The 19195-nt window shown below is 47.0% G+C and overlaps 1 protein-coding gene across 1 annotated transcript in view; it reads right to left on the bottom strand.

The window, feature by feature from the left end:
- The window catches only part of LOC101613574 (RING1 and YY1 binding protein), an 82958-nt gene extending 73960 nt beyond the window's left edge, over window positions 1-8998 (bottom strand). Inside the window, exons 1-2 of the mRNA XM_045134008.1 lie at window positions 8843-8998; window positions 7932-8057 (exon numbers count right to left, since the gene is read on the bottom strand). Coding sequence (XP_044989943.1) covers window positions 7932-8057; window positions 8843-8874 — 158 coding nt within the window. The 5' untranslated portion in view covers window positions 8875-8998. The remainder of the gene's footprint in view (window positions 1-7931; window positions 8058-8842) is intronic.
- Between the last annotated feature and the right edge of the window lie 10197 nt (window positions 8999-19195).

Raw genomic sequence — 19195 nt, 5'->3', positions numbered from 1 at the left:
GCTGGAATTACTTCTCCCCATCTTCATTTACTCTAAGTAGCAGCATTTTACTGAGCAAATGCTCCCTAACAAATACCAGGCTGTAATAAACACAGGAGGATAAGCCCACACAAACCAATGTCCTGTCCTTCCTTGACCAAGGGGATCACAAGGGCAGACTGAGAGGCCTGAAGTATTATGACCAAGGTGTCATGACTACGGGGTACAAAAAGCTTCCTGGGACACTTAGGGGTACAAAAAGCTTCCTGGGACACTTAAGAGGAAAAGCACATTTCAGTTAGGACTTCAGAAGAAACAAGAGGAAGACCCCATGGAGGTATGAACATGAGACACCATGGTCTCGGCAAACAGCAAGTAGTTTAGTGTAACACACACAGAGTATACAGGCAGACTGGGTAGTGTCCAGCTGATCCAGAAATCCTTAAAAAAAAAAAAAAATACAGGAAAGTACCAAATTACATACTCCTTGTTGTACTCACAACTTGGATTTCACCTTAAAGCAATGAGAACCAGGAAACAATTTTAAGCAGATCTGAAAGTGAGCTACTTATTTTGTAAACTACCAAAGGAACTTTTCAACCTATGTCTTTAAGCTGTTCAAGGGAGAAGCAGCCCAGCAAACAGGTACATTTGTTTGTCCTGCGTGCACACACATGGAGTAATGACTGCTGGTTAGTAGTAATAAAAAGTATCTGGGAATACACAGTCCTGTAATCACAGTGACTAGAAGCCTAAGGAGGATCCTAACTGAAGACTGACTAGCCTGCGCTAGTGTATAGCATAGCATGACCCTGTCTCAAAATCAAGGTGGGAGCCAGGTGTGGTGCCTTTAATGCCAGCACTCTGGAGGCAGAGGTAGGAGGATCGCCAAGAGTTCGAGGCCACCTTGAGACTAGTGAGACCCTACCTCCAAAACCGGTAAAGGAAAGGGTAATGATACAGCTTCTACACATCAGCCTGCACAACAAATGTGCCAAGAATGGTGAGGTCTTCCTTGAGGAAAGCCTGGAGGCTGCATCCACCCTTCTCTTCTCTACTCTACTATAGGTGATCCTCACACCATGCCCACCTGACATGGGCATTACTAGGTACTTTCAGTCACTGGCTATTCTGTGATGCTCTCATCTTTTCAAGAAGTTTGTTAACATCTTTGAAAGCAGGAGTTTGCCGCTTATTTAACCAATGCTTTGAAAAAGAAATGACTGGGAAGGCAGGACAGGCTAGGCATGGTGAAGCATGGCAGTAATTCCAGGCCACAGGAAGCACAAGCAAGAGGACTGTGGCAAGTTCCAGGCCAATTGGACTGCAGTGTGAGACCATGCCTCAAAAACAAATGAAACAAAGGAAGTACCCGATAAACACTTCAACTTATGAGAGGTGAGAATTACCTCCCTTATAAGACCTCTAGAAAGTGTTGCACACACATGTATTCCTTCACATAAGGATGGTGAATTGTGGTGGTCTGAATTAGATGCCTCCCATAAACTCATGTGCTTTGAATGCTTGGTCTCCAACTGTTGGGAAATTTGTGAGGTGGGGCCTTGGAGGAGGTGCGTTGTTGGAGACGGGCTAGGGAGTGTGACAGAAGTGATGTTCAGCTTTTCCCTGCCATCATGAAAACTCTACATCAAAATAAACTCTTTCCTCTCTCATCAGCTGCTTTTGGTTGGGAGTTTTATCCTAGTAAGGGGAAGGTAACCACAACATGCTGCTGTTGGGAAGAGACAGCTGCTATTCATGAGAGTGGAGAGAGGTTCACTCTATGTAGCAGGGTCTGCATGCAAACAGATTAAGCCCTAAGAGTCTTAAAACAGCACTGTTAAAACAAGAACTACACACAGCACAGATGAATACTGAGAACCTAATAAGAGAAAAAGGCCAGACATACAAGTGTCCACACTACAAATAAACTCTTCCCAAAGAGAATTCAAAAGCTACCTCTGTTGTCAGAAGTTGCCATACAGAGGGCAGTGTATAAGCTCTCCATGCAATTTGATGAGGAGTCTGAAATGCCTGTTAAGAATGTGCTTATTCTGCATAAGTTCTTCAAAAGCCTTTAAACTTATGACTTTGCATATATGCATGCTTTGATCCAAAATGGCAAACAGGTAAGATGCACTACTACTTAGAAGGGCATAACAAGGATGCCATAGGAGAAAGGCACAGGTGATGAGCCAAGAGAAAACACTGATCACAGACACTACAAAAAAGATTGGCCTAAAGCCTAAAGGAGGCACTAGGGCCCTACTATTAATATTGTTAGTTATTACAGTAAAATAGTCACTTGAGTAAGTTACCTAAATCTTGACTTTTTTTTCAGCACCCACTCAAGTTCACAGTAAGTATATGCCACATAAGTAAGAAGAAAAGCCAATCACAACCTCCCATCCTCACAGCTAGGAGAATACACTAAGAAGCTAGCTGCTCTCAACTTAGTCTACTTCTACAATCTGTCACCAAATTGAATACTCTGAGCACCAAAGCCACCAATCAACTAAATAACAACCACATGAGCTACATGGCACCTACCAATCTACAGAAAAGATTCTTCCCCAGCTGGAAAACAAGCCATGTTATGGTACTCTAAAAAAGACCAATGTGTATAGTTCTTCATCATGCTCTAAATTCCTCACAGCCATTTACCAATAGCTGAAATTATCTAATTTTTCTGTTCATTTATTTTATCCTCTTCTCCATAGTTATTTCAGGCTCCATGAAAACAGGACCTTGTCTATCTGTACACCACTGTGCACCCAGAGCCCATACAGCTGTGTGCTCAATAAAAACTTGTCAAATGACCACAACTGCCCAGGTAATTTATTCTAAGGTCACCACGGACATATAAGTGCCAGTCAGTACCAATAAATCAGTAATTCCAATCCAAGAGCAAATACAAAATAAATTATCACTCCACTCGGGTAAGAGTGATCTTTAAATGCACCAGATTTTGTACCAGTTCTCAGGTTGGAAGATTTGATGATCTGGAAGATAGACGTTATTTTCAACGTGTGTGTTTTTTATTAGCTTTTTTGTTTATTATTTATTTAAGAGCAACAGAGGCAGATTGAGAGAGAGAGAGAGAGAATGGGCGCACCAGAGCCTCCAGCCCCAGCAAACGAACTCCAGATGCATGTGCCCCCTTGTACATCTGGCTAACATGGGCCCTTGAGAATTGAGCCTCAAACTGGGGTCCTTAGGCTTCACAGGCAAGCACTTAACTGCTAAGCCATCTCTCCAGCCCTTCAATGTATTTTTACAGAGTATTTTATGAAAGTCAAACACTACAATGAAACCAATGTGACTCAAGGTGCAAACCACAGGTGTGGTCACCAGGAAGCAGGTAAGAGGGCCTGGGAGTTTTCATGCCTGAAAGGGAACACCTGATGATGCCTTTTTTGAAGGTCCCAGCATAACTGTGTGGGTTTCCACAAAAACTATATAGTATTTCATGACTCTCCAAGGCATTGAGATGACAGCATATTACCATTATAAAGGAAAGTTCAAAAGTAAAACTGCAAAGAATCATAGTTTTACCCACGAAATAGCTGTTTCCTCAACTCTCCCATCTCAGCAGCCTAAGTACCAACTTTTATAAAGCCAGTTATTTCTCCACAATTGTAGTAGATATCAAAATCCATTTCCTCACTTCTACTATCCACGAAGGTTAACCTTTCTGAGGGCCAATATTTAAATGATCAGGTATTAGTTAAAACATGATGAAAACCAGAAGACATAGTAATGTATCCAAAGCAAAATTTCCAATTTTGTGAGTACAATTTAAACAGTGGCTGGAGGGGGGAAAAAAAGCACCACTAGTAGCAAGGAAATACACACCAGTAAGAATATACAACAACGTCTGGTAGTTTTTATTTTTAAAGGATAATATTGCATGTGAGAAATTCAGGACCACAAAGATTAGTAGCCACGTCTAGGAAATTCATCTGCCCCATACCTCAACAACAACAACAACAAAAAGTTGCATAAACTGGCTCTTTTACAGGCTTTTGTTTTTGCCCCACTTCTTTTAAAAGCCAATATCCTCTTTCTTGCGACTGGCACAGTGAGATGAGAAGTACTACTTCAAGCTACCACACAGGAAAGCGATCATGTTTCTTTCCCACCCACCTACCATCTTAACACAAATGTAAGCTGCTTTACTTTCCACCTTGTAAAGCTTAAGAGTTTATCAGCATGGTGGGGAAGCAACCTTCTCAGTTCATGACTCCTCCAGGCTCTGGTGTCAAAAACTCTGCAATCTATCAAACAACAAGAACTTGGATTATAGTGATTGCTGCTCTTTTAAATAATTTTAAAAACCATTTAAGTGTATTTATGATGGGAAAATGTTATATGAAAAATATGCCCCAATAAGTATTTTTTTAAATAATCAGTAAGGGCTAGAGTGTTAGTTGGGAAAAGAACTGTGAAAGCGGTTCAGAGTCAGGTTTGATGACACATGCCTGTAATGACAGGCTGAAGCAAGAGGTTCACAACTTTAAGACCAGCCTGGACCACACTGTTAGACATAGTCTCAAAATAAAGAACTAGAGACCCAACATATAACTTGGTTACCTCTAAAACACAGACCTCAGCCCTCTAGAACTGTGGGTCCCAGGCTGGCCTGGACAACACACAGTAAGAAGACCCTGCCTAATAAACAAAATTATTAAAGATCTCTAACAGGCCCAACTTCCAAGTATAACGTGTCCACTCCTTTTCCCTCAATGTATGCCTTGGAGTTTTTCTGACTTTCCTTTCATTCTGATCCTACTCCAATCTGAATCACCATCATGATTCCACCTGCAGTCTAAAATAACTACTGTAGCTGGGCATGAGGGACGCCCAGCACTGAGAAGATGGAGGAGGATTGCTATGAACACAAAACCAGCTTAGATTACAGAGAACTCCAGGTCAGCCTGGGCTAAAGTAGGATCTGCCTCAAAGTACAACAAAATAAGCCAAATCGAGTACATTTGGCAGCAGTAGTGAAAGGCTAGCAGTTGATTTGGTAGAAATCAATTATCTTTGTCCACAAGAACTTAAGGGAAGGGGTCCTTTTAATTGATGCCCTAAACCAGTCAGCTCCAATCCCACTTTACATCACCTCTGGCAGAGCCTACAACTTGCATTGTGGTCATCCTTTTGGGTATCTTTCACATTCTGCGAACTTCATAAATGCTCTTTGGCTTACTGGCAGTATTGTTTCCCTACCAAATTCAGGAATATCAACTATATGCACAAAGGTACATAGAGTTCTGTGCCCTCCTGGACTACCAGTAATTCAAAGCCATTTTCCCAGACTGACTAGTTGACAGTGGTGACAGTATGGGGATAAAAAATCAAAAATTCCAAAAATAACTACTGTCTAGCCAACTAGCGACGATATTAAAATACAAAATACCAGCTCAGAGCAACAAAACACAATGTGTGCCAATCAATGAATTATGCCAATATCACAAATTGCTGTCTATTACCCAGCATCCAAAAAGCAAGGAGCAAACCCGGATTGAGCCTCAGTAGTAGAGCTGAATAGTAGGATATTTGCCTACCATTTCTATGGCCCTCAGTTCAATCTCAGTACAACAGAAACACGTTTTCTACTGCCAGCAATACCAAGTATGATTACCACTATCCAAAAGAAGGTATCAAGTGCATAAGGATCTTGGGAGTTACAAAGCAATTCAAGAGTCCAAGGGAAAGTAACACAGTGCCTGTATCCCAGAAAAATCAAGCTGATGCACCAGCTGGGACGGGACCATCATCTGTTATACTCAACTTTCCACATGAAGCCCACCCACAATACACACTCCAACTGAGGACTTCTGAATAGATCTTAAACACTGAAGTACTGAACCACCAAAGTGAAACAAACCTTTGTCCCACAGTATCTCAAAACTTATGAAGTCCTTAGACCTGTGACATGTACTCAAATCCTACTGGCTGCACATCAACAAATGACTAAAAATTCACTCTAACTACATTCATGATGAGCAAATGCTATATAAATTATACCCAAACCACAAAAGCTTTAAAGAATAATCCATCAGCAAAATCAGAGTGTGGATCAGTTCAGGTAGAAAAAGAACTACTTAAAGAGAACCAGCATCAGGTGTGACGGCACATAAATGTCTTCAAATAAAGGACTTGTGCATCTTTAACACGTCCATGGAGTTTTCTAAACACCAAACCTCTATTGTCTATAAGTCTGAAAAGCCTTGAAGTCAAACCTTCCACGCGCTTCAAAAAGTTGATGAAATCAGGCTTTTTCTAACAACTATAGAAACTGAAAAGTATTTCATTATGAGATAAATATTCCCAGCAATAAATCACACGTAAATTTTTGAATGTGGCTTGTTTCTCTTCACCAGTAAGGTTGAAGCTCTTATGAGTTTCCTAGTCATTTACTTGAACATCATCTACAGTAACACTCAAAGCAAAACCACAATAAAGAGGTTTGGCCTCTGAGGGATTCTACATGTAAAAAACATTACTCATAAATAGTATGTAAATAATATACAATCACTCCTGATTTAAGTACCATACAGATCTCTAAATTTTCAAGTCACCTAATGGAATCCCCTAGACAGCAAAACAAAAATCCATGAACCCACTCACAGGAATTTTTTAAATTTTAACTAAAATTTATAATGCAAAAAAAAAAAAAGGAAGACATGACTTTACTTTAAATGTAGCTAGACGTGATGGTGAACACTCAGAATCTCAGCACCGGGAATCTGGGACAAGCCAGACTAGCAGGCTAGCAGACTATACAAGTGAGATCCTATCTTGATGAGAACTACTCACTGGGAAATGTTTTCAGTTCTTCAGTTTTTATTCAAAGGTCTCGTTTCTTAAAAAGAGCTAGTATTCTCAGAACACTTCTACCAGTAATTGGGCCAATTAATTCCAGTTATGTGCTTTTAGGTTGATCCTATTTAATCCCAGGTATAAATAAAGCAATGAAGCTTTAGCAGGACACATTCACCAAAGAACATCCAGCTGCAAGTGGAGTACTACGATGGCCACACTGGGATGCCACCAGCTCGAAAGCAAAACCATGAAATGAGACTTGGCAATCACCTTAAGTCCTGAAGAAGCCACCAAAAACTCTCTTGGTCTCACTGTCACAGATGCTCCAGTGAGCGTTCATTGAAGGACACAGAGAACACTTTCACTTCAAACCAAAGATGACAATATCAGTCTTGACATTTTATCCAAGTCTATTTAAATGTTAAATCCAAAAGCAGTTAACTCATCTGAGAGCACATGCTGCTTACCACTCTCCTCTACAGGAACAGAAACCCTCATCAACATTCTTTCATTATGTGCACCTTTAAACAAATTTCAAAACAGTCTATCCATTTTTACCATCTCCCAGCAGTCCTCCATCATCACTCTACATACAGTGATCCCCGCCCCCCCACTCGCAACAAACACATCAGCATTCTAAAAAATGGACTTTTTCAAACCCCCAACATTTATCTTCAAGTGCGAGAAAATGACATAAATGTCCAACGCAAGGCAGGAAAAGCACTCCTATCCTCACAGTATTACCATACCACCATTTAATATCTCAAAAGAGAAAAATAGCTCAAGATGAAACATTTTGCACATGACAAAAACGAAAAGGGTCTAAAGCCCTCCGATCCACAGTATTATCACCACTACCTTTCTCTTCTAGGGCCAAGACCAGCAAGTGTCTATCTGAAACAAGACGAAAACCTGGGAAAATTCCCTCCCGTAAAAACACAAGGCAGTGCACCCAACTTGAAAGACACACAATCCAAAACACATCATCCACCCTCAAATGCAGAAAAGGCCGTAATCAACAAGTTGCAAAGAGGGCAAGAAAGTGTGGCTCACTACCCACTCCCCCACGTTTAAAAAGAAAAAAGAGCCCTTAACAAAAGGTAACATAGATCTCCAAATACCTAGTGGAGGTGCCTTTCCTCACGTCGCAGATGCTGCATTTAAAGGCTTCGGCGCTGTTTCTGAAGGTGCAGACGCTACAATCCCAAAAGCCTTCGTCTGCGGCAGGTTTCGCTTGTCTCTTCGGCCTTCGGAGGAGTGGGGAATGGTGGTGGGGATGAAGGGGAGGGAAGAGGCAACGGAGAAAAAAGAGGGAGAGACAGCAAAACAGGCGCTGGTGAGCAGGCGTCATTCGCAGGAATCCAATGCTGGAAACTTCTCTGGGGCGACCACCCATCCATCCACCCACAACCCATCACCCATCACCGCCACCGGGTGCGGGGACTCTGGCTCCGGGAGAGGCCAGCGGGGGTCAGGGACAGCGGCTGCTCGCGAACCGGGGGTTCCCGGAGAGAGGGCCGCGGGCGGCGGGCGCAGGAGGCGGGCGGACTTGTGGACTTGAGCGCGGGGCCGGCTGCTTTGGGGGGGGGAGGGCGGACGGGGGGCCCGAGCGAGCGGCGCGGGCCGGATCTGGAGGGGGCGCGCGGGGGCCGCGGCCGGCGGCAGCGGCGGCGGCGGGGGAGTGGGCCGGCTGCTTCCCTCTCCCCTCCCCTGCTCGCGCCCTCCTCCCTCCCTCCCCACCTGGTTAAATCTCCCTTTGTCTGGGAGGAGGAGCGGCGGCGGCGGAGGGCGGCTGACGAGGAGCCGCCATGGCTGCGGCGCGCACGGCCGCCGGCCCCGAGCGGAGCGGAGCGGAGCCGAGCGACACCGCCTCCCGCCGCCGCCCGCCCGCCGCCTCCCCCCGCCCCCGGATCTCCATCTTAGCAGCGCCTCCCCTCCGCGCCGGGTGGCTCCGGGGCCTAGTCGTCGCCGTCCCCGCCCGCTGCCCTCCCCTTCCTTCCCGCCCGCCCGCCCCTCGGCCGCGGGCAGGTACCTGGTCGGGCTCTTCTTGTCGCCCATGGTCATGGATGGGCTGTCCCCCAGCCCCCCCACACCCAAGCCGAAACCGTCGCCGCGCTGACGAGAAACACCGTCCGGGGGGGAGTCGTCGTCGTCGTCGTCGTCGTCCTCGTCGCGGACCGGCCCCCCGCCCGAGTCCGCCTTGCCTTGCCCGGCCCGGCCCTCCGCCCCGCCGATGCCGCCGCCGGGGCACGAGCTCCGGCCGTTCTGCCCTGCGCTGCGCTGCGCTGCCCGGCCGCCGTCGCCGTCGCCGCCGCCGCCGCCGCCGCCGCCGCTGCCAGTCTCCGGACGAGACTAGTCCCCGCCAGCGCCGCCTCCGCCGAGTGACTGACGAGGGGCGGGGCCGGGCGCCGCGCGTCACGCGCCCAGCGGCCAATGGGAACGCGGCGGCCGGCGCCGCGAGGGCGGGGGGGCGGGGCGCGAGGGAGGGCGGGGCGTGGCGTGGCGGACGTGGGTCGGGCTGGCGGTGTGCGTGCCCGGGAGTGTATGTGTGTATGTGAGTGAGTGAGTGAGTGAGTGTGTGTGTGTGTATGTGTGTATGTGTGTGGTGTGTGCGCTGGGAGCGCGCGTGCCTGCCGGTGGCCCCCGCGGCCCGGCTGGGCGCGGAGAGCGTGCGAGCTCGGCGGGGCGCACGTGGCCGCTCTCCGGACGGTTGCTCCGAGCGTCTACCGCCGCCGCCGGGACACCGGCCTCTCTCCCTCACCACTCCCCGCCGGGAGCCGCTCCCGAGAACTAGTTCCACGCAGTTTGCGCGCGCCGCGCCCGCGGGTGGTGCGGGGCGGGCGGGGTGGGGGCTTGGCACAGCCGCGCCGCTGGCTGGCATCGCTTCGAGCCTTGCGATTCCCGGGAGCCCGCAGGGCCTTCCTCGGGCCCGCATCCCCCGGCGCACTTGCGCTCCTCTGCCACGCGGAGCTTTGTAGCGGCTCCTCCCGAAGTCCCAGCTGGCGGGTGACACGCCGGCCCTAGGTCCCCTCCCCGGGCCCCCGGAGCGGGAGGGAACTCTGCAGAAAGGGTGTGGCGTAACGACAAGTCTTTCCCCTCTCCCGCCCCGCAACACTCCGAGGCCGGACCCGAGGTCCAGGACGGTGACTTCGGCTTAGGCTCCCCCACCCCAGCCTAAATAGGGCGTTTCCCTAGGGAAGTTGCTATTCAATCCTGGCGACTACATGCCACCTTTCTAACCTTGGGCCTCCGCCCCTGCCCCTCCAAAATGAACCTCATACCCTTATTCCCATGGTGGTTTGGAAAATTCAGAAGCACAATGGATGGAAAAGCACGAAGATCAGTGCAGCGCCTGGGCCCGACCCTTACACCATTTACCCGGTGTTATGAGAATCTTGCAAGATGGGGAACAAGTAGCATCCCCCCATCTCCAACAGTGCCCTAGACGAATTGACTCCGGACACTCTGTCCTCAGACACTGGGGAGGAGAATGACTGAAGCTCGTTGGGCTAAAAGCTCCTGGTCCGTGCTAGAATGTGGGGGTGGGCATGTGATGCGGAGGGAAGATCGCTGTGGTCTTAGGGCCTAGGGTCCTGTTGACATGCTAATGAAAAGCAGTTCTTCTTATCAAGACTGGCCCGTGGGAGGGAAGTAGACCAGAGCTGGAGATGGGGGTAGCTCTCTGAGACCAGGAACACTGGGAGCAGGATGTCCTAAGATCAGTACAGGGATCAGAAGAAAGAATAAAAGACAGAGACTATGTGACCACGATAAGCTTGATCAGCACTTGATGTCCTCCGCGCAGGCACACCCTGGAGAGCCAGCAACACTGTTTAGCCAGGGTCAGCAACCTCCCAGACCTCTGCCTCGGAGGCTACTTCTGGAGAAGCAGGAAAGGAGGGTGAAAGGGAGGGTGAGCCCTAGGGGCACAGGAGCCAGAGATAGCCAAGGAATGTGCAGGGCCAGCAGCCTTGGCCTCTGGGGTCTGCCTGGCATGCTTCCAACACTCCTTGGTGCATTAAAAATTACCACTGGGGGGAAAAAAATCCCACTGGAGGGCAAAGACTTAATGGTAAAGGACCTGCCTCCCAAACCAAAGGCCCTGGGTTAGATCCCCAGCACTTAGAAAAATAAATAAATAATTCCTTTGGAAGCCTGCCCTCAAGAGAGGGAAGCTGGGTAACTGGAAGCCACAGGTCATGGAAAGGAAACTGACTTGATATAGTTCAGGTAAATTAAAATATCTTGCAGCTCAGGACTTTGGGTCACACTCTTGTATCCACCATCTAGATGAAGGTGTAGAACAATTTAATTTCCCCAATGAACTACCCCCCTTCTCAGGTAACCACTATTTCAACTGTGTTTGTGTGTGTGTGTGTGTGTGTGTGTGTGTGTGTGTGTGTGTAAGTCAGAAGACAACCTCACGTGCAGGTCCTTGCCTTCCACCTTGTTTGAGAGAGGCTCTCTCTGTTCACAGCTCCATTCACCAAGCTATCTGGCCTGCAAATTTATGGGGAGGAGAAGGAGTTTCCTGTCTCCACCTTTCATTTCACTGGGATTACAGATGCCCACCACAGCACCCAGCTTTATGAAGATAGTAGGAGTCTGAACTTAGGTACTTATGCTTACATGGCAATCACTTTATCCAGCCTCCCGACTATTTCGACTGTTTCAATTTCTGTCAGCATGGGTTGTCTGATTATGAACTATCCATGGGTCACATGGGTGGCACTTTGTGTGTGTGTGTGAGGATTGAACCTAGGGCCTTGTGCATTCTTGGCAAGCACTTTACCACTGAGCTATGTCCTCAGACCCTGGCTAGCACTTAATATTCCTGACATTCCTCTGCACTGTTGCCTACATCAGTAGTTCTCATTTTTCTTTGCTTAGTTAAGCCAATGCTGGTCTTGCTACCTAACAGTTACACCATCATTTATCCATGGGACACAGACTTTCTTCAGTATGTCTTCGTGAACCTCTTTCCTGTGTTTCCTTTAAAAAAAAAAAAAAAAAAAAGATAGTTTTAAAGAGTTTTTAAGGAAAGACAGTTTCTTGAATTCAGAGCTGATTTCTAGGAATTTAGGAAACCCACAGGTGCCCAAGCAGTGTGGGTACAGGGGCTCAGATTTCAGTCAGTTGTGAAGGTGAAGAGCTGTTGGGGGGGGGGGGCTCTCCTAATTCCAGAAGCCCATGGGACTGCTGTGGAATTATGCATTCCACAGTGTGCAGGATGGCTGTAGACACAGGGCATTTTGGCTTTGTAGTGGAGAAGTTCAACCTGAGCTGGCTGGCAGACAAGTCTTCCCCCAAGGCATTGCAAGTGTTAGGCAAAGGGATGAGTGAGAAAAGACAGCCTTGCCTCCCTGCCTCAGTTCCTCATCATGACTTTCTAGCCCACATTTCCTTTGATGGAATGGCTCTCCTGCTTTAAAAACAAAAATATTTGAGGGCTGGAGAGATGTCTTAGTGGTTAAGACACTTGCCTGCGAAGCCTTAGGACCCAGGTTCGATTTTCCAGGTCCCACGTAAGCCAGATGCACATGGTGGTACACGCATCTGGAGTTTGTTTGCAGTGGCTAGAGGCCCTGGCACGCCCATTCTCATTCTCTCTCGCTCGCGCGTAAGTAAATAAAGATAAATCTTAAAAAATACTTGAAATCAGCTGGGTGTGGTGGCACATTGCCTTTAATCCCAGCACTCGGAAGGCAGAGGTGGGAGAATCGCCATGAGTTCGAGGCCACCCTGAGACTACATAGTGAATTCCAGGTCAGCCTGAGTTGAGTGAGATTTTACCTCGAAAAGCCAAAAAAGAGAAAAAACCTTGAAATCCATGATTTCAATATAGAAACCCCCCCCCCAAAAAAAAAATACATGGTGTACATGACTCCACAGTACATAGGTCAGGCTGAAACACCACACTTTGACTTCTGAGCCTTCATATATTCCATTATACCCCACCTGGCATCTTTGTTGTTCCCACAACATCTGATTACCTATAAGTCCTCAGGGCCTTTGCACTTGTTATGCACTTTGCCTGAAATGCTCTTTCCCCAGATACCCTCATTATCAACTGACACTATTCCTTCTGGTCTTTACTCAGAAATCATATTCTCAATGAGGTTTTCCTGATAGCCCAATCTAAAAATCTCATATACCAGCCCCAAGCACATGACTGAAGACCCCCTTTCTATTTTCATTTTTTTTCCATCATCAACATACCCTGAAGTTTTCTGGCCTTGTTTAGCAAATCCTTTTCTTTGCAGAATGTTGTATCTTCGACCCCACTAGTATATATCAGGTGCCTGGGACAGTGGCCCTACATGAGTCTGGAGAGCCACTAGGTTCCCTTCCCCTGTCACGGCCTGGAAGATCCTATAGACAAGCTAAGTTTCACTTGCTCTCTTGGAGGCTACATTCTAGTTGCGGGGCCAGATATCCTTGTAATGGATTACAATTGTGACAGTTGCTTCAAAGACAAAATGCATCTGTGAGGTGAGGGCTTGCTTAAGATAGGGAGAGTTCTCTGAGGCTGCCTAGGAGAAAACGTAGAGTGGGCAGGGCTCTGGAGCAGGGCCAGGGCTGAAGGCAAGTGGCTGGGATCTGTCTCAAGAAAAAGGGACAGTGGGAGAGGAGAGCTCCGCATTCATCCCATAGGGTAGGGCAGGCTAAGCTTGTGGGAAGGGATAGAAGGGTCTGGTGGACTCACTAAGAACCTTGCCCATCGGACTGCCTGTAGTCTGCCTTAATAAATGAGGTGCTGGGAGAGGCAGACCCCTGTGGGGAGGGAAGGACCTTTAAAATAACCTGGGAGTTGTATCAGAAGAGTCCCAGGACAGGAAAACATTCTTCTTTTCTTTTGCTTGAGAAAGAAAGAAAGAATGGGGCTAAGGAAATGGTCCCACAGGCAAAGCGCTCACTGTGCAAGCCTGGTAACCAGAGTTTCCATCCCTACAACCCACATAAAGCCAGATGCAGCAGCAGAAGCCTATGTAATCCTAGTGTGCCTGTGGAGACATAGGAGATGGAGACAGGAGAACCCCCAAGAAGCTCACAGGCCAGCCAGCCAGAGCACACAGCAGTAAGCAGGACTCCCAGTCACAAACAATTTCTACACGGGAGCTTGTCCTCTTACCGCCACCCATGTGCTGTGGTGACCATCCACACTCACATGAACACACACAGCAAGAAAAAGAAGAGGGAGAGTGAAAAGCCAGTGGTGCATGCCAAAGGAAGAGCCCGGAAAGCTGTTAACCAGCTTGCCCTTGCCTTTAATTATGCCATGGTTGCTCCTAGGCAGGAAGGGCTGAATGTTCACTGAGGCTGGGACTTGGAATCTGAGGAATAACCTCAGAGGTGACAGGTATATGCCACCATGCCTGCTTGTCCCACTCATTTCTTCTTCACTGGACTGGTGGCAATTGTTATATATGGTAGTGGCTTTTCAGAAAATGCCCTCAGGAGGTCACATCATCAGTGAACAATGCTGTGCTGTTTTCCCCCGCCCTCTCCATCCCTCTCCCAATTTTTTCCTTGAAGTTTTCAGAGTGCCAAGTCTTGATGACTTTAATGAAACTTTTAGAGCTAATGTGATTGAAAGGAAGAGGAAGGAGAAAACAGAATTGCCAGGTGACTGAAAAGCCAGCCAAGAAGGGCAGAGGTTTAGAAAGGTTAAGATCTCAATTGTAATGGCTAACAATTAATGTCCTACTTTGTACAGAATGTTCCTTCTAGGGGTTTCAGAGAGAAAATTGTCTCTTGGAGCAACTAACCACCTGGAGTGTCTTATGAACAAGGGAGAACAGAGCTCAAATCGCTTAAGGACTACAAGTATGCGTTGGTATCACTGGGGGCATCTGTGGCATGATGCTAAAGATAGGATCAACTACTAAAGCAGTCTTCGACCCCACCCCCCATCAGGGGCAGGTGAAGTGTCCCCACCATCTGTGCTGAACCTTAACCACATTTCGCAATGTCACCTGTGCACATGCTCATCAGAGAGGGGAGACATCGATCTGCCTCTTGCCCAGCAGGAAATATCACAAGTCAAAATTCTGTTGGCTTGCATGGCACAACGCTTTCAAAAATTAAACTAGATCATAGATCTAGGAGAAATTTAAAACTTCCAGAAGGCAATATGAAGGTAGGGGATCTGTGTGGCCTTGAGTAAACTAAGATTTCTTAGAATGCAGAAAAGAAAAAAAAAAACAGGTGTAGTTCAGATTTCATCAAAATTAAAGGCTGCTTCTCTTTGAAAGACACTGTTAAGACAATGAAAAGAGAGCTGGGGATGTAGCTCAGCTGGCAGAGTGCTTGCCTAGCATGAACAAAACCGTGAATTTTATCCCCAGGACTGCATAAACTGTGTATGGTGGCACATGCCTATGATTTTAGTACTTGGAAGGTGGATCCATGTGGATCAGAAGCTGAAGGTTTTCTTTGGCTATTTGGGGAGTTCAATGCCAACCTCGAACACATGAAATCCTGTCTTAAAAGAAAGAGGGGGCTAGAGAGATTGCTCAGCAGTTTGGGCACTTGCTTGCAAAGCCTACAGGCCTGGATTCAATTCTCTAGGACACACGGAAAGACAGATGCACAGTGGTGCATGCATCTGGCATTCATATGCAACAGCAGGAGACCCTGGTATGCCCCTTCTCTCTCTGTCTCCCTCTCTCCTCTCTCTGTCTCTCTCTTCCTGCAAAACAAATAAATGAATTTTTAAAAAAGAGGGCTGGAGAGATAGCCCCATGGTTAAAGGCACTTGCTTGCAAAGCCTACCAGCCTGGGGTTCAGTGCCCACTACCTATGTAAAGCCAGATGCACAAAGTAGTTTATGTATCTGGAGTTAGTTTGCAAAAGGCTCTGGAGTGCCCATATTCATTCTCTCTCTTTTCCTCTCTGTTCACGAATAAAGTTTCTAAAAAGATAAGGAAAAAACTGTTTGCAAAACACATATCTGATCAAAGATTCGTAGCCAAACTATACAACTAACTTTTCCTGCACCATAAGACATAAGAAGACGTGCACCCTAATGAGAAGACGAGTAGGAGTTGTGGATGGACATTTGCCAAAAGATACATGGATGGCAAATAAGCACAAACCCTGCTCAAATGTCAACCTTCACTAGGGAACCGCACTTTAAAACCACAGTGAGATACCCTGGTACATTAGCATGGTTTCATTCAAAACATCCGACAATGCCAAGTGCCCTGGAGGATAAGGAACTAGCCTCCTACATTGCGGGTGGGAGTGCAATATGGTGCATTTCCTCTGGCAAAACAGTTTGGCGGTTTCTTATCAAGTAAAACACACACTTACCATATGAGCCAGAAATCCCACTAAGGATTTACCAGAGAAAGGCAAATGTGTGTTCACATGAGAAACCTATACCAGCAACATTTTCATCATCACCAAAATCTGGAAGCAATCCAAATGGCCTGCAGTTGGTGAATGTCTCAACAAATTGTGGTACGTCAACACCACGGAGTACTAGCCAGCAATTAAAAGGACAAACTAGTGCTTCAGGCAACATGGGTAAATAGCAAATGCAGTATGCTAAATGAGTATAGCCAGTCTCTAAAGGTCATGCGCTATATGATTCCACTTGTGTGACCTTCTAGGAAAGGCAAAACCATAGAGATGGAGTACAGATAGGCGTTAAGATGGAGGAGGATGAGATGGCTTAGCAGTTAAGCACTTGCCTATGAAGCCTAAGAACCCCAGTTTGAGGCTCGATTCCCCAGTAGCCACATAAACCAGATGCAGAAGGTGGGACATGCATCTGGAGTTCGTTTGCAGTGGTTGGAGGCTCTGATGTGCCCATTCTCTCTCCTACCCCCAGCCCTCCCCTCCCTGTCTCTCTCAAATAAATAAATAAAAATCACCAAACAACAACAACAACAACAACAAAAAAGCTGGAGGAGGATTGGCTGCGAAGTGAGGATACCAAAAGAGAATATGAGGCAGGGAAGGTAGAGAGAGAATACAGATTGTCTGCCAAGGTGCTTGCAAGACAAAATGCATTCTTCAAATCTCAAACCTGAGCTGGGGGTGGAGGCTCATGCTTGTAACCCCAGCACTCTGAGAGGTTGAGGTAAGCCAATCACCACAAGTTCCCCACTCAGCCTCTACAGCACAAGATTCTCAAAAACACCAACAGATGCATACCTGAGACCTGTACAGTGAGAAGGGATTTCTCTGGGCCGGGGCTGTAGCTGAGTTGACAGAGTGCTTCCCCTAACATACACAAAGCCCTGGATTCCAGCTCCGGCACAACATAAACTGGGTATGGCAATGCATACCTGTAATCTTTGCATTTAGGGAGTGGAGGCAGGATGACCAGAAGTTCTAGATTATTCTTTGCTACATAAGAGGCCAATCTGGGCTAGGGACTGTTTCAAAAAAGAAAGGAGGGGTCGGGGAAGATTGCTCAGTGGTTAAAGGCACCTGCTTGCAAAGGCTTTGGCCTGGGTTCAACTCCCAAGCCACCTACATAAGCAGGACGCAACAAGCAGCAAAAATGGCATTCATTTGCAGCAGGAAGCCCTGGCATGCTCATCCCCATACACACATGTGCAAATAAATAAAAATTTTAACAATAAATAAAAATAACCACAAGAACTAGTGTTTAGTGAGCCCAGCACTGAGTGGGATGATCCAGGCCACCATCCCAGTGACCAAATGTTATAGCAGTTCATCAGCTCACACTATGCACTGGGTCTCAATCTGACCACTTGAAATGATCTCCATTGTGGTCGCTCTGACCCAAGCTCAGATCACCTCTTGGCACTCTGGGCTAGCCTCCCCTCTTTCTTTCTCGCTTGCATATGCTCTACACTGGGAATAGCTCCCCAATCTTGGGGATATGATTTCTCTCTCCATCCCTTTCCCTGCTCATATTGAAACCTTGCTATGTTCTGAACAGCTCTCCGCCCTCCAAAGTCACGTGGTGAGAACTGAGCTCCTAATGCAGTTGTATTGAGAGCGGGGTTGGGAGGTGTCAGAGCATGAACACTGAGTGTTAGTATTGCTGGTTGCTTTAAAGGAGCTCTAGAAGGCCTTGAAGAGATGTAGGTGACTGTGGTTACAACTTCATGGGCACACTCGGAGCCCCGGTACCTCTGACTTGAACAGCAGCCATGTTTGATCATTAGCTTTCTAGTTACCGTGACTATTTAAACATCAGTCGGGGAACCTTTTACAGGTGTCTATGATAAATCACTTTGCCACTCAAAAGTGCTCCAAGGACTTCTTGTGACATATTAAAATGCAGAATCTTGACCCTGGCCCTCCTGGACTACTGTCTTCATGCATTTTCAATTTGTAGCTCAGCTCGAGGCACAAACGCCTTGCTGTTTTCTGCCAAGCGCGGCCCTCCTGCTGCCTTTCTAGGCCCATGACTCCATGTCGCCTGATGTCTTGGTGCCGGCTACATGTCTTCTCTTTAGAGGGAACATCCCTGAAAATATCTTACGCAGCGTGGCCCCAGGTCACCATCATCTTTCAACCTGCTTCATGTTTTCCTTATGTGCTTATCATGACTTCACACCCAACTACTTCCATTTGAATTCCCTTCTTCCTTCTTTCCTCCCACTCTTCCTTTTATTGTGCTGGGGATTGAACAGAAATTAATTGCTATGGGAAGAATGGCTCTCCTGTGTTCAATCCTGTATCTCTAGTGCCTGGACCAATGTAGGAAAAGTTCCTTTGTCCAGTAGGTACTCAGTAATAAATGATGAGAAGAGAGGATTACTTTTTTTTTTTTTTTTTTTTTTTTGGTTTTTCGAGGTAGGGTCTCGCTCTAGTCCAGGTGACCTGGAATTTACTAATGTGATCTCAGGGTGGCCTTGCACTCTTGGCAATCCTCCTACCTCTGCCTCTCAAGTGCTGGGATTAAAGGTGTGCACCACCACACCTGGCTGAGAGAATTACCTTTATATCACTTACCCTCTTAAAAGTCCCAAATAACCCCATGGATTAAGACTTAACATGGGCTGGAGAGATGGCTCAGTGGTTAAAGGTACTTGCTTGCAAAGGCTGAAGGCCTGGGTTCGGTTCCCCAGTACCCACATAAAGCCAGATGCACAAAGTAGCGCTTGTGTCTGGAGTTCCTTTGCAGTAGCCCTAGGCCCTGGAGTACCCATTCTTACTCATTCAAATGCATTCTCTTTCTCTCTTCTTGCACATAAATAAATACGATTTTTTTAAAGACCATTATCTCATTTGACAAATATGTAAACTGAGTCATTGGTGTGACTTGGCCGAAGTTGGATCTTTTGGGTTCAACCTCAGCCTCTGACAGGCCCCTTCATCTTCATCCTTCAGTCTCTCCACTGTGCTGCTTATAGAACGTCACAAGGAGCCAGCTGGCCTTGGAGGGCTCCTAAGG

This window comes from Jaculus jaculus, chromosome 14 (assembly GCF_020740685.1).
Source record: "Jaculus jaculus isolate mJacJac1 chromosome 14, mJacJac1.mat.Y.cur, whole genome shotgun sequence".
In the NCBI taxonomy this organism is placed as follows: Eukaryota; Metazoa; Chordata; class Mammalia; order Rodentia; family Dipodidae; genus Jaculus; species Jaculus jaculus.
This window is presented reverse-complemented; position numbering and strand designations above follow the sequence as displayed.